Source organism: Euprymna scolopes, chromosome 19, assembly GCF_053919585.1.
Source record: "Euprymna scolopes isolate OS-2025 chromosome 19, ASM5391958v1, whole genome shotgun sequence".
NCBI lineage: Eukaryota > Metazoa > Mollusca > Cephalopoda > Sepiida > Sepiolidae > Euprymna > Euprymna scolopes.
Window position 1 is genome coordinate 34,891,503 of NC_136500.1, and position 14,717 is coordinate 34,906,219.

General features: G+C 34.1%; 1 protein-coding gene across 2 annotated transcripts in view; it reads left to right on the forward strand.

Annotated features, from left to right (window-relative positions):
* LOC145303511 (beta-secretase 1-like) overlaps positions 1 to 13,924 on the forward strand; it is a 163,658-nt gene extending 149,734 nt beyond the window's left edge. The window contains exons 8-11 of one of the 2 annotated variants that reach the window (XM_080144945.1): positions 5,999 to 6,151; positions 9,197 to 9,284; positions 10,581 to 10,727; positions 13,116 to 13,924. In XM_080144945.1, coding sequence (XP_080001071.1) covers positions 5,999 to 6,151; positions 9,197 to 9,284; positions 10,581 to 10,727; positions 13,116 to 13,309 — 582 coding nt within the window. In that variant the 3' untranslated portion in view covers positions 13,310 to 13,924. The remainder of the gene's footprint in view (positions 1 to 5,998; positions 6,152 to 9,196; positions 9,285 to 10,580; positions 10,728 to 13,115) is intronic. The other variant, XM_080144944.1, reaches the window with a different exon arrangement.
* The last annotated feature ends 793 nt before the right edge of the window (positions 13,925 to 14,717 follow it).

A 14,717-nucleotide genomic window follows, 5' to 3' on the forward strand; every position in this document is an offset into this window, starting at 1 on the left:
CTGAAAATTTGGCTGCCAAGGGTTCAAAGTTCAAAAGATTTTACCTTTGTGGTCTCTAGCAAACTATTCAGCCAATTTTGAGTTTAAACATTTGAAATGTTACATAAAGGGTATTCAGACATGCAGCAAGCTTTTTAATCAGTTTTTGGGTGAAAATTTGGCTGCCAAGAGGTTAAAGTTGAAAGAGTTGATCGTTGCAGACTCTACCAAACTGCTCCGCCAATTTGGAGTGTAAACACTTGAAATTTTAGATGTAGGTTATTTGGACATGACTCAACTTTTGATATATATATACACACACACACATACATATGCACATAAAGTTATGAACAGTACACAGGGTCCGAGCAAAGTAGGGCTGAACTACGAGTATAATCTAAGAGAGTAGCTGCATAATTATGATTACTCAAGAAATACTAGTTCTAATTCTTTATCTGTGCCTAAATCAAAACGTGGATTCCATGAACAAGGCTTCTTTCTTAGAACTGCACGCCTGTGGAACTCTGTTCCATCTGCCTGCTTCCCACCTGACTACAACCTGGATGTCTTCAAGTCCAACGTTAACAAATTCCTAATGAACCGCCCCCTTAAGTAAACACTTCATCAAATCTCCACACTAACGTACTGTACTTGCAATAACCCTTATCCCTGAGTGGCTTCTGGGCCTTGATAAGTGGTGACCACCATGTAAAAAAAACAAAAAACTATCCGATGTTGTTTTGAGTTTTTTTACTTACATATTTTTTATTTATCAACTTATTTTTTATATACCAAGTTGTCTTTTTAGCAAATCTTATTTCTTTTTACTAATTATTTTTACCAGTTTTTTTTTTTTTTTTTAATCAAATTAGATTTTACCAAATTATTTTTTTTTACCAAATTATTTTTTATATACCAGACTTTTTATATACCAATTTTTTTTTCCAATATACAAAACCAGCCTTTTTATTTTTGTATAATTGGAAAAATATTGATTATTATGTGACTAATCACATGACTTAATTCATAAACTGTGATTGGATCTGCCATAAATGAACTTGATATATTGGATAATATTCTTTCTGGCACTTTTTGGTTCTTTGCTTTATCTATTTTCTTTCAAAACATTGAGTGTGGTATTTTTTTATTTTATTTACTTTTGATTGGCTTTTTAATCATAGGTATGTATTGTATCTAAAATATTTTTTTCTCACTGGTGAGAGTTGGTTTTTGGATAACGGTTGGGTTATGACTATTTTAGCTGCAAAATTTTCTTAGAGAAGCATTCTTTTGTATACTCGATTTTTTTATTATCAAAATTGTTCAAAGAAAATAATTTTTTCTTTATATATATATATATATATATATAAATCACTGTCATAAAAATATTGACTTAATTCTTACAAAATTGGCACTGCTAATAATTTGTGCAAGAAACTCATGTTTTGACTACTATGTTTGTTTATATTTTTTAACTTATAATCTCTGCTATTATAGAAATATTTGTCATGTATGTGTGTTAAAAGCAGAATTTTCCATGTGAAGAAAGATTAAAAAAAAATGGAAAATCCATGCAAACTATAAAATTAGTTTGGATGCCATAGAGAAAAATCCGGTGATGTGTAACAATAAAGATAGCATCTTTATCTTTCATTTGTGCATCAGATTCAGACGTCTTTTTGGGAACTCTATTTCCAGGAATGGGTGAGGGGAATCTTACGATATGCAATTTTATGTGGCGCAATAAAATAACAAAAGAACACGATGCCATATAGTTTGTAAGCATGTGTTTAATTGTTATCCTATTATAGAACCAAAAGAAAAACAGAAACAATTGTTGTTCAACCGACGACCTCTTTAACCCTTGCCCTTGAGTGGCTTCTAGACCTTGATAAGAAATGATGACTCATCAGTAAAAAAAAAAAAAAAAAGAATCAATAAAACAGAAAGTTGAGATAACTACCTCTAACATGTCAGCAAGACCTCAGCTTTTTAATCTAATACATAAAGGACAGTTGTCTGTTTGTTTGTCTGTTTGTTTGTTGAACATTATTCACGATGATTTTCATTGGCATTCGTTTCACCAATATTATTCTATTAGAAATTCTTTCTAGAAGGATATTGAATGCTTAGGGAGGGACCATGTGAAGGTTGTCAACATCCTAAGTGAAAGCATTTCTGTGGAATGAATTGAGTCCAAACTTGGCACACCCGCATCGTTAACCACTGAGCCACCATCACCCCCTGTGTGTATGTGTGTTTGTATATCCAGTTAAAAGTAAAAAATCTACAAAACTAACATCCACAACATTTATATATTCTTGATTAGCAATGCCTGGGATGAATAATATCTAAATTTAGATAAATATTTTCATTCTCAGGGGGTAAACTGTGACAGTTTTCACTAAGAGAGTTCTATCTTTTGAATCCATTTGTAATGTCATTATGTACGAAGTTGGAAAGAAAATTTGGTGCAACTACACTATTATAGCAAAATTCAAAATTTTTCGTCTCTCGACAAAACGAGGGTGGACCTGTAAATTCACCCTTGTCCGTTGGTCTGTCCGCACTTTTCTCAATAACTATGCCTTGAAATTTGTTTAAATTTTGCATGGACATTAAACATGATAGGAGTAAAAAAAAGTAACAGAACAAATTTTCCGAGAAAACTCCATTTCCCCCCCCCCCCCAACCTTTCAGGTTAAAAATGGCTTAAATTGACACTTTTATGCTTATTAAAAATCGATGCCTTGGATTTTTATAAAACTTTCTGAAAAATTGTAACTAACTGATTTCTATATAATTTTGTTTGTCTATACTTTGCAATAACTCTTGAGTGTACCCTAGGAACTCTTTTAGGGCTAATAAAAACACTCCATTTTGGGGACTATTTTACTATATTTGTCCAAAATTTTCTGTATGTTTATTTAGCAGTTTTGCATGGTGCTGAACTCAAATTAAAATATGCTCAGGCCTTGGGGACTTGGGGGGGAGGAGCAAATGATGAACTTAATCATTTCTTTTTTTTATATGGTGCAGAATTCAAATTTACATATGTTAAGGCTTAAAACCGCATCGTTTGTTCATTTTCACCAGGATTTGACGTCCTATAGGGATTTTTTGGGCTAAATAGGGGCATGAGGGGAGGGGCTGAAGTTAGTCTTCTTTTTTTTTTTTTTTTTTTTTTTTGCTTTGTTCACTTCACTGCACTCACGGGGGCCATGCATGCTTCACTTGTTAATATTAAATTTCAAGGCAAACCAATGGTCTCTACTTAATCGTCATGTCACAGTAATGAACATATCCAAAAATTATGAAAAGCAATAAGGTAGAAAAAGGTATTAAAGAAAACATATTTTGATGGAAATTAATGAAAATATAATGTTTTGCTAAAAAAACACCAGAGAGTTCCAAAGGGAAATAAATAGTGTAACTATTGCCAATAAAAAATATGGTGTGCTTTGCCTTGTTTTTAGCATAACTGAGTTACTTCCTTTGTTATATCATGAAATATGGTGCCGTTTTTTTTATGATAAAGATCAAGTTTGCTTTTTGTTTTTTTTTGTTTGTCTTTTTAATAAATAATGCTGTAATATTTACATTTTTGGCCAATTAATTAGTTTCAACTAAAAGTAATGATATTTAATTTAACACAAAAAGTCAGTTGATATCATTTTGTTATCTTTAATCGATGTTGTTTTTTGAATTTCGCTATTATAGTGTAGTTGCACCGAAAAGTTTAACTTGTTCCCCAAGAAATCGATTATATAAATAAGAGTTTTACATGTGTATGTCCAGACAGAGAGAGAGGGGAATGGGCTAGGCGGAGAAGAAAGCAAGGATTGGAGAGAGAGAGAGAAAAATAAAGAAACATATAGGCAGCAATAGAGGTTTTTAAAAGAAATGGGTTACTTTTGTCTTGGGCAATGCCGGGTAGCTCTGCTAGTAAAATATAAACTACAATTATCTCTTTCTTAATTAATTTTCTTAAAACTTGGTCAGGAACAGTCTCGAGAAGATTCACTTAGGTTTTTCAGTGTTGCACACATTGTCTCTTTACTTCCCAGGCATAAAACTGCCTCGCAAACTCTGTTCCAATCCTCCAAACATGTGATCTAATTTCTTACGTAAGCAATACCTGCATCTCCCTGTTTTGTCCAGGGAGCTGACCCCTGAACCGCCATCACCTAACTTACTGGCTGCCTGGGTATATTTCCATTCATCGCCAAGTCATGCCGAAATGCATATTGTGATACTCTCAAAATTCATGAGTTGAACTAGTCTTCACTTATGGCATAGTGCCACAATATGTAACGGACAGACTTACTTTTACCTTTTTTGCATAATTACAGGGTGGAACGATAAATTTGTCGCCCTAAAGAAAACAACACCACAGCTTTAGTTTAAAACTTTTATTGAAAAAAATCAATTCAGGTAACTTGATTATGTAGTAGAGCTGATATCTATTCAATGTAGCCGCCTTCAGTTTCAATCACCACCTCGATACGAGTCTAGAACTGGGAGTATGCCTTTTCTACAGGCGCTGGCAGGAGCTCAACAAGTACTCAGCAGATGGTGGCAATCAGGCTGGCTTTGGTGTTGTGGGAGGTCATGTTGGTGATGTTCTTGACATATGACCAAATGAAGTAGTCCAGTGGGTTCAGGTTGGGGGAGGACAGTGAGTGAAGGGTACAAAGTCATAGCACTCCTTCTGAAGCTAAGCCTGGGCCTCTTTGGACTTGTCGGCCGGCATAGTTCTGCTGCCACTCCCAATGGTCGGCCACCTGATTGCACCAGTGGATCACCACATTCTTCAACACATCCAGGTACACTTTAATGCTGACTTTGAAGATGTGAGGTGGCATGATGTGGCCCTCACTTGAAACTACACCAAAAGATCATAACCGTGGCTGGAAACTTTGTTGAGCTGTGCCCTCAAGTGTTGAACTATCCGGATTTGCATTTTAAGGGTGCTGGCAATGGTCCTGTTTTATTTGGATTGGTAGAGAGCATGAGTTGTACAACAGCACATCTCCAATTTTACTTGTTGAACATTGTGTCATTTTCAGACATGATAGAAGGCTCCCATCGCTCTTGGGATTTATACACAACTGGTCAACTAGTAAATGGTCTGCAACAAAAAAAAAAAGAAAAAGAAAAAGGAAACTAGTTTTCATCAAATGGAAATGGAATAGTGTTGTTTTTTCTAAGGTGATTACCAAAGTTAAGCAACATTAAGCCTGGTCAATTGGGAAAACCAGCCACAGTATATGGGAAGATGGCAAAATTTCCCTGCAAAAAAGAAATACAGCTCTGAAGATTCTTTGAGCAAGTACTGCAAACAATACTTCAGCAAGTACTGCAGTATAACCTGCTAAACCACGTGTTGTCACAACAGTGGAACGACCATCCCAACTCCATACCCTGTGCTATCATTGTGTTGCTAAATTTGAAGATATTAAGAATTTGAAGCGTATAAACTTTTAGTAGAATTACTGGGTCGAGCATAATAGCTTTTCTTTTCATTTTTAAATTTAAACTGATGACATCAGAGTAAGATTGAATGTGGGCAATAAAGGAGATTTTTTTTTAAAATTTTAAGAGTAAATCTTATACATACAAATATACAAATATTTTTGGAAGTTTTTTAACCTTGAAAACAATAAAAAAATTTTTTATGTAATTTTTAGTTCTTTGTTGGAAAATTATTTTGTCAATATGTCATATGCAATTGCTGAATCAACTTGCTCTCCCGAACTCACGTGTTGTTTACTATAAAACACGGTTTCATGTATTTTAAAACAAAACAGTATATTAAATCATAGTTCCCCAACAGTGTTAATCAAATACCACCTCCCTCAAACAAAAGAATATGTATACACACACACACACACACGCCTAACTTTATATAAATAGATATTTATCAAAATGTTTGTTTTAAATATTTTTTTATTTTTGTGTGTAATTATTTTAGCATTTTTCTATTTTTAATTAAAAATTTTTTTATCTATTTTTTCAGGTGGTAAATCAACGACCGCCCGATATCTTCTGGAAAGGGGAAGATATGCTTTGCTGGGAGAATTCTGACGTGCCATTCCGTAGCTTTCCTCCAATTACAATTGCTTTAGTCACTGGCAACAATTCAGTATTTCATTTGGTTATCTCCCCTCATGTGAGTTTTTGTTCAGGATTTAATTTCATACATATTCCCGACAATGGAATTCATGAAATGACATTTTGATTTAAATCAGTTTTAATAAACTTGTCTAAAATTCTAGGCACTCAGTTACAACAATATTAGAAAGTAACAAAAACACTAAAATTATACATAAATCGTGGTGTTTGATATTATTAAAAAATAAATCAAAATATTACTGGTATCTCCATGTTGAAAAATGGAAACTGAAAAATAGAACATTATTTCTTCTCCATGTCTGATTTTCTTGATGTGCAGTAAAATTATACTGTTATGTTTTCATTTAGTTTTGGTATTTTGAGTGTTGTTAGTATCACAGACTCTGGGGTGAGGCAATGTCTCACCTTTGACAGCAATTGTTCTAATAATTGAAGCCAGAGTTTAATGGCGTGGTTACTGCAACTATCCCTCAGTTGTACAGCGGCACATCTCCGATCTTGCTTAATATCCAAAAATTACTAAAGCCTATAAGGTCAAAAATTAATTATTAATGAAAACTGTTTTCAAAGACAACAAAAATTGAGTTCGTTAGTTATCTCCCCTAGATAAAACCCATCATTCAAACTAGCAGTGATAAAATGACATTAAATGAATGGAGGAACTGATGAGTTATTACTCGAGAGTCACTATCCCTAAATGTTTGCAGAAACATTCAGTTGAATCAATATGAAGCATTATACAGTCTCAGATGCTTTTCAGCATCTGAGATTCTGCACTCCTCCGGCTATGTGCCTGCTGTTGTTCCCCTCTGGGAGGGGAGAACCATCCACCTAGTTATGATAGTAACCTGAAGATGCTGCCGTACGTAAAGATGGGCTCCTTCTACTGTGTCAAAACTTCACACATCCGCTAATATCTTATACCTTGCTACAAAGCCACCAATGGAGTATTGTTGCCACATTAGTGCACCCATTCGATATGGTATAAAAAAATAGTCTCTAATCTAATAGGTCCTGCACTCTCTACAAAGTTCAAACTCCTGTCGAATCACCACAATGTTACTTACCAGTACTTAGCTCATTTTACAAGTATTTACACAGAATGCTTTCTTATGAACTTATTGCACTTATACCCCCTCAATCTAAATGCTCTTCACTACCCCAGCTAGCTGCAAAATTCCACCCCTTCACTGTTGAGATCCACAGATGCCGGAAAATTTCTTCTTGGATAGATTTTTTCCTTAAACTGCTTGCTTTTGGAATTCTCTGTTTCCTCTACTGTACAAACATGCAGAAATTTAAATGCAGTGTGAATAAACATCTTACTACACAACTCCCCACTTTGGATGCCCACTATAAATTTGGCCCCTAAATCATGATAATCTTGTATGCCTCAGTGGCAATATGCCTTATTTGAAGTTAAAACAAAAAACTCATGACGCAGAGAAGAGACCTGTATAGTCACATGTGACCCCAGTTGTTAACTGAAACTCTTGCCCAAAATTGCCATCTGCCAGGTTAACCATCTCTGGTCTGTTGGAGCATGCCAGTAAAACACCAACATTATTTTCTGTATCTTAACATCATTTTTATATAGTAACATGTCCAAAAAAATAAGCGGAATCATCTTTTACCAATGAAAGATTTTCCACCAAGAATGTATGAAACTAGAGCGTTAAAATGTTTATTTCATTACAACCTTGTTCTTTGATTCATGCATGTTGATATCAAAATTTTATCGTAACAAAAATGCGAGTTCTTCACGTTTCAGTAGAATTCAATTTTTTTTTTCTTTGTTCATATGCGGTATAATCACGTTCACATTGATTCCGATCAGATCACCAAAGTTAAGCAACCTTAAGCCTGATCAGTACTAAATTCCAGGTGCTGTATGTGGTCTCGGCATTGTTTTCAGTCAATCTTGGGCCTTTCCTTGCCACTGGACCCAAGATTAGAACATATCATTCCTCTTTATGCAACATTATGGAATTTTAATTTTCTCAAGTTTGTGAGGATGTCTAACAGAACTAAATCATATTTATATCTATTATACTAAGTATGAGTTAATCAAATGTTTGTTTCCTCACGGCTTTTTGTTGTAATTAATCCCTAATTTTTAATTAACTGAGCAAGTCACCCATTTATTTTTAACTATGTATTTCTTTTGCTTCATCCTGATTTAACTGAATGTTTCTGTGAACATTTAGGGATAGTGACTCTCAACTCATGAGTTCTGAAATTCATTTAATTTCACTTTATCACTGCTAGTTTGATGGATTTTATCTAGGGGAGATAACTAACAAACTCAATTTTTGTTAATTGTATTTGAAAACTGTTTTCATTAATAATTAATTTTTGACCTTATAGGTTTTAGTAATTTTTGAATATTTGAATTACTGCAACATAAGAATTAAGTAGATACCAGTGGTTTTTACTTGAAATTCAATATTTCGATTTTTATGAATAAAAATAGTTTTTGGACACAATTAGTGAAAATTGAGTTTTTAGTTATTTCCCCTAGATAAAACCCATCATTCAAATTAGTGCCATCTTTTTCCAGGTGTCAGCTGTTTTTGTAAGCTCGCTCTCCAGTTTTCACCGTTCAACAAGTCAACTGTTTCCAAAGTAAATTCCACTCTGTATGATCTCATTTAAAGACTTGCTTCCAAGTTTCCTTTGGATGGTCAATTTTCCTGCAATTCAAGGCATCCATGCTTCTGCAAGATTTTATTCAAGATGGTCAATGCTCCACATTATCATACCAGCATAACTGATTCACCCTTAGGATAACCTCCTTGCTGGGCAAACTCTCCTTTCAGCAAATTCTCCAACCAAATGTGTTGGGTTTGGTAAAATTTTACATCGCAGAATCATCTGATCATGGATCTACCATTACGTTGCAGTCAGGCAAGAGAGGATGAGATGAGGATCCTGCATTCGCCGACCTACAACATAATGCTCCTGATGCAAAGAATACATTCTTTGTAGGCTATTGTTTGTTCTGAAAATGTGTTTGTACTAATTTGTTGTTTTGGGGGTTGATGACCCATGTATTATCACAATTTTTTTTCTTTTTTTCCAGCAATATTTGCGAGCTGTAGGAGATGCTTCTAACTCCATGTTGAATAATGGAGACTGTTTCAAGTTTGCCATTGCGGGATCTGATTCGGGTATGAACATGTTTAGTAGGATATGTCGATTTTTTTTTACTTTTTTTTTTTTTTTAAATTCTAAATGTTTATTTGAGGGGAGGGGATGGGTATTGCTAAATGCTGATACTAAAACTAGATTGCTATTACTTTATCAGACAATCTTTAAAACTAATTGCTTAAAAAAATCTAGTTTTTTATGTCGGTACTTACCCCAGACAAATATCTAACTTTTGCCGCATGAACATATTTGATATTCAAAGAAAGTTGAAAATCGACCTAAACTAATGTTTTGTACTTTTAGATGACTTTTTAATTTGTTTGGATTCTAATGAAAATGCATGAACATTGATTGTAAGTTTATTCAAATGATGTATGCCGATCAAATCTGTTACTATTTGTTTACTTGTTAGGCATTTTAATAGTGAATGGCTATTTCATATCTACACCATATATAAAATATAAAAATAATAATATAATATAAAAATTGTAAAATAATTACCTATTAACTTTTTTTTTAATGTTTGAACTAATGATTGCATTCACTGTTAGCTGGTTCTTTCCGATTAATTCACTGTGTCACAAATGAAGGCTGATCATGACCATCCATTGCCAATGTTGAAATGAGTGATAGTCAGTCTTGGTTCCACCAACGATCATATAGATACTTGGACCAATGATCAATTTTACCTTTTGCTTCACCAATACGAGCCATGCTTGAATTGACCACTATACCATTTTTCCAACCTCAAAATTAATAATCGATTTGACGTGCACAACCCCCCCCCCCAAAAAAAGTCAGTGCGCATGCTACCACCGGGCAATGCCAGTTAACGGGTCCTGCTAGTTTTAAAATAAAGAAAACTCCTACAAGATACCATCATCAGAATGATCATAAAATTTGACTTGAGAACAGTTGTTTGATCTTGTTATAGAGTTTTTGTTTTCAATTGTATCCCTGGACAGAAAAACCACACACAACTACCAGCATCAAAACCACTGTTTTACTTGTTGGCATATATTGAATGTCTTTTAGTAATTGATTTTCAAACTAAACCTATCTCTGGCTTTTATAAATTCTGATATTGGTAAATTTTGAATTAGTAGCATCTAAAAAAAACAAAAAAAAACATTCTATTTCAACAATTTAAAAAGTTTTTTTAGCTAATTTAAATTCTTTTTAAAAAGGTGACATTTTTAAAACTTCATTCTGCAAAAATTTCATAAAATAAGATCTCAAATGATTAATGCTTGTTCAAGACTCTTGTTTCTAAGTCACCTGTTCAATACAATACAAGCACATCTTTTCTCTTTCAGGTACAGTTATAGGTGCTGTCGTTATGGAGGGCTATTACATCATATTTGACAGAGCCAACAAATCAATTGGTTTTGCAGAAACGACTTGCCATGCGCACAATGTCCAAACTATAAAATCAAAAATTGAAGGTCCATTTCCAAGCAAAGGTAAGTCCAATGTGCACTTTGAACTTTTGTAGATTTCATGGCAAGTCATGTTGTGACATTAAAGGGAAGAAAAGGAAGCAAAAAGTAATCTATATATTAATAGGATAACATATGTTTTATTTATTTTGTGTGTCACGCTTACATCCAAGTGGCTGTTGTTTAATTGTTATAGACTTCTATTTCTTGTAATAAATAATTTTACCAATAATTTTTCATAAGTTTTGGTTTCAGTTTCAATTCAAGCTGATGCACCTAAGTTATATGGATATATATTTTTTATTTTTTAAATCGCAACTTTATATAGATAAAAATCGATAGTAGTAATATATACAAAATCTGCAAGAACTAAAATATCATATTTGAGCGTACTTTATAACCAGGCTATGCCGGACATCCCTGTTAGCTTAAATACTTTTGCAGTTTTAATAAAAGAGCTACTATAATATCAGAGCGTCTCCATTTGTGCTGAACATCTACAGCTATATCAATATATTACATATGAATGAGTCTTCTGTGGAATTTCGACAGGCCTTGCAAGTTAATAATAAATTGGATTAACAGGAAGTTGAAAGAGGCTGCTTTCTCACCTCTACTAATTCGTCATAAAGAACTCTATTGATAAAGTGACACGATAGCATAGATCACTATAACCAAAGAAGTTCTTTCACTATTATGGACTTGTTTCTTTGAAAAGATACTGCAATTATTTTAATGGTGTTTATTACTAATACTAATTTAATATATTTATTAGAAAGTAATTCTCATAAAAATGTTATTAAAACAATATATCAATTTATTATTGAATGTTGTTCATTTTGTTTCTGTAGTATGATACAAGCGTCTCATTTCGAAAGTCTGTTGAGCCAGGCGTCTGATTGCGAAGGTGTCTGTTTAGCCAGGCGTCTGATTGCGAAGGTGTCTGTTGAGCCAGGCGTCTGATTGCGAAGGTGTCTGTTTAGCCAGGCGTCTGATTGCGAAGGTGTCTGTTTAGCCAGGTGTCTGATTGCGAAGGTGTCTGTTTAGCCAGGCGTCTGATTGCGAAGGTGTCTGTTTAGCCAGGCGTCTGATTGCGAAGGTGTCTGTTTAGCCAGGCGTCTGATTGCGAAGGTGTCTGTTTAGCCAGGCGTCTGATTGCGAAGGTGTCTGTTTAGCCAGGCGTCTGATTGCGAAGGTGTCTGTTTAGCCAGGCGTCTGATTGCGAAGGTGTCTGTTTAGCCAGGCGTCTGATTGCGAAGGTGTCTGTTTAGCCAGGCGTCTGATTGCGAAGGTGTCTGTTTAGCCAGGCGTCTGATTGCGAAGGTGTCTGTTTAGCCAGGCGTCTGATTGCGAAGGTGTCTGTTTAGCCAGGCGTCTGATTGCGAAGGTGTCTGTTTAGCCAGGCGTCTGATTGCGAAGGTGTCTGTTTAGCCAGGCGTCTGATTGCGAAGGTGTCTGTTTAGCCAGGCGTCTGATTGCGAAGGTGTCTGTTTAGCCAGGCGTCTGATTGCGAAGGTGTCTGTTTAGCCAGGCGTCTGATTGCGAAGGTGTCTGTTTAGCCAGGCGTCTGATTGCGAAGGTGTCTGTTTAGCCAGGCGTCTGATTGCGAAGGTGTCTGTTTAGCCAGGCGTCTGATTGCGAAGGTGTCTGTTTAGCCAGGCATCTCATTGCGAAAACGGTATGAGCTAGGCATTTAATTTTGAAAGAACTGTGCGAGTCAGGGTCTAATTTTGAATGTGTGATATGTTTTCAGTTTTGTTAAATCTTGTTAAACATACATGAATATTTCTAGAACATGAACGTTTCCTTTGTCATTCAAAAATCGATTATCTTTTTTTATATGTAACCTTCACTCTAAGTTGCATACTTGCTATAATGGTACCAAGCATACCAAAATGCTGCTGGTGATTTTATAAGTGTCCCCCCTCCCCTCACACACACATACACACTTGTATTACTTGCACAATTCTTAAAATAAAAAATTGCTGGAAAATAGTTGGATCATTCTATTGCACTAGAAAATACCTGACTCTTGATGCAATCCTCTGCCTATACAAGAGTCTCTATTTACTAGCTTCCTTACAATGGCAAAGTTAGCCAAGTTCAGTTTTTAATTTGCTAACTTTGCCCTTGTAAGGAAGCTAGTAAATAGAGACTCTTGTATAGGCAGAGGATTGCATCAAGAGTCAGGTATTTTCTAGTGCAATAGAATGATCCAACTATTTTCCAGCAAATTTTATTTTAAGAATTGTGCAAGTAATACAAGTGTGTATGTGTGGGGGGAGACACTTGTAAAATAAAATCACCAGCAGCATTTTGGTATGTTTGGTATCATTAAATTTCCAAATTTATTCATCAACTTTTGATACCGTTTTCTAATAATTATGCAACATTCTTTATTTTCTTTTTTAGTGAATACCAGTACTTGTTTATTCCAAACGATGGAACCTGATGATTCAAGTCTACTTGATGTGGCCTATGTTTTAGCTGGTATTTGTGCTCTTTGTGCCATTCCACTTGTTGTTTTGGTCTTTCAGTGGCAAAAAAGATACTGGACTTTAAAGAAAGAAAAAGATGATGAGGGGCGATACAAACTCTTTAACTAATGTAGAAAACAACTGCTGAAATGCCTTCATGGATGTGTTTCGACAAAAAAAAAATGGTTTCATTTTGTTTGTTATTCTTTTATTATTCAGTGTGATTTAATGGGTTCGAGGGTAGACGAGAGACTTGTTTTGATTTTTTTTAACATTTAACGTAATTTATGAAATAAGTTTGATTACATGATGAGGTACAAAAGAATCCCCCCCCCCAAAAAAAAAAATTAAAAAAATTTTTTTAATCATATACAGCAAACATGTTGGATTGCATTACTAATTTCAAAATGAGGCTAAATGGAATTAGTTCTCTATTAAATTTTCATTTTTTTTTTTTTTTTTTTTTTTAGAAAAATATTTCTTTCACATGTATCTACCTAATTGAAAATGTCAAGTATATAACAAATGTGCTTTTTTTTATCTAAAGTAATACTTTTGTGGTTTCTTAAACATGAACTGCTTATATAAATTGTAATAAATTAATGAAAAGATAACACAAGCTGTTGTCCCACATAAATAAATTATCAAATCAAAATGTTTTCTAAGTGAAGTAGTGTACCCAAATTCTTATTCCAAAATTTCAACCACTGTGTATCACATACAATAATACTTTTAGTTTTTAAATCGAAACTCATCTTCTGCCTTTTTCTCAGTCTTGCTGCCTTCACTTTATCTTTTATGTTTTTATTTATTTACTTGTCAATTTGATAATTTCTCTGTTGAAATTGAAGTATATTATGTATATAATATTTTTTAATTGACTGTAACAAATTGTTTTTTAATTGACCGTTTTATGAATTGTTTTTTTAATTGACTGTTTTACAAGATTTTTGAACCATAATTGATTTTTGTATTTTAAACTTTAATTCAAGCCGTTATATATAAAAATAGTTTTATAAGAACAGTAGGTTCTCTACAGTGCAATGTAGACTACAATGTATTGCGGACTAAGTCATTGCGGGGAGGCATGCAAAGCTTCCTATCAGTGCACCATGATGACTCTCCAACTAAAGCAGGCAATCAATCAATTTGATTGAAAAATGGGCAATTTCACTGATTTCGATGACAATAAAAATATGGGAGCGTGAAACATTCATTGATTATCATTCAATCCTGGACAACATCGGGTCTCTCTGCTAGTATATATATATGTCGTGAGAGAACGTGAGGGGCGTTATTTTGAATTTGCTGTGAAATTCAAAAGGTTTATAACTTTTTAGCTGTTTATGATAGAATTGGTATTTTAAAAAATTTTTTTTTTACATGGAGGTCACCATTTATCAAGGCCCAAAGGCCACTCAGGGATAAGGGTTATTGCGTGTACAGTAATCAATGAGATAGTATTGTAGTAATCATTAGTATTGGGGGTTTTGATAGTGTCTTACTTAAGGGGGCGGTTTGTCAGGAGTTTGTTTAT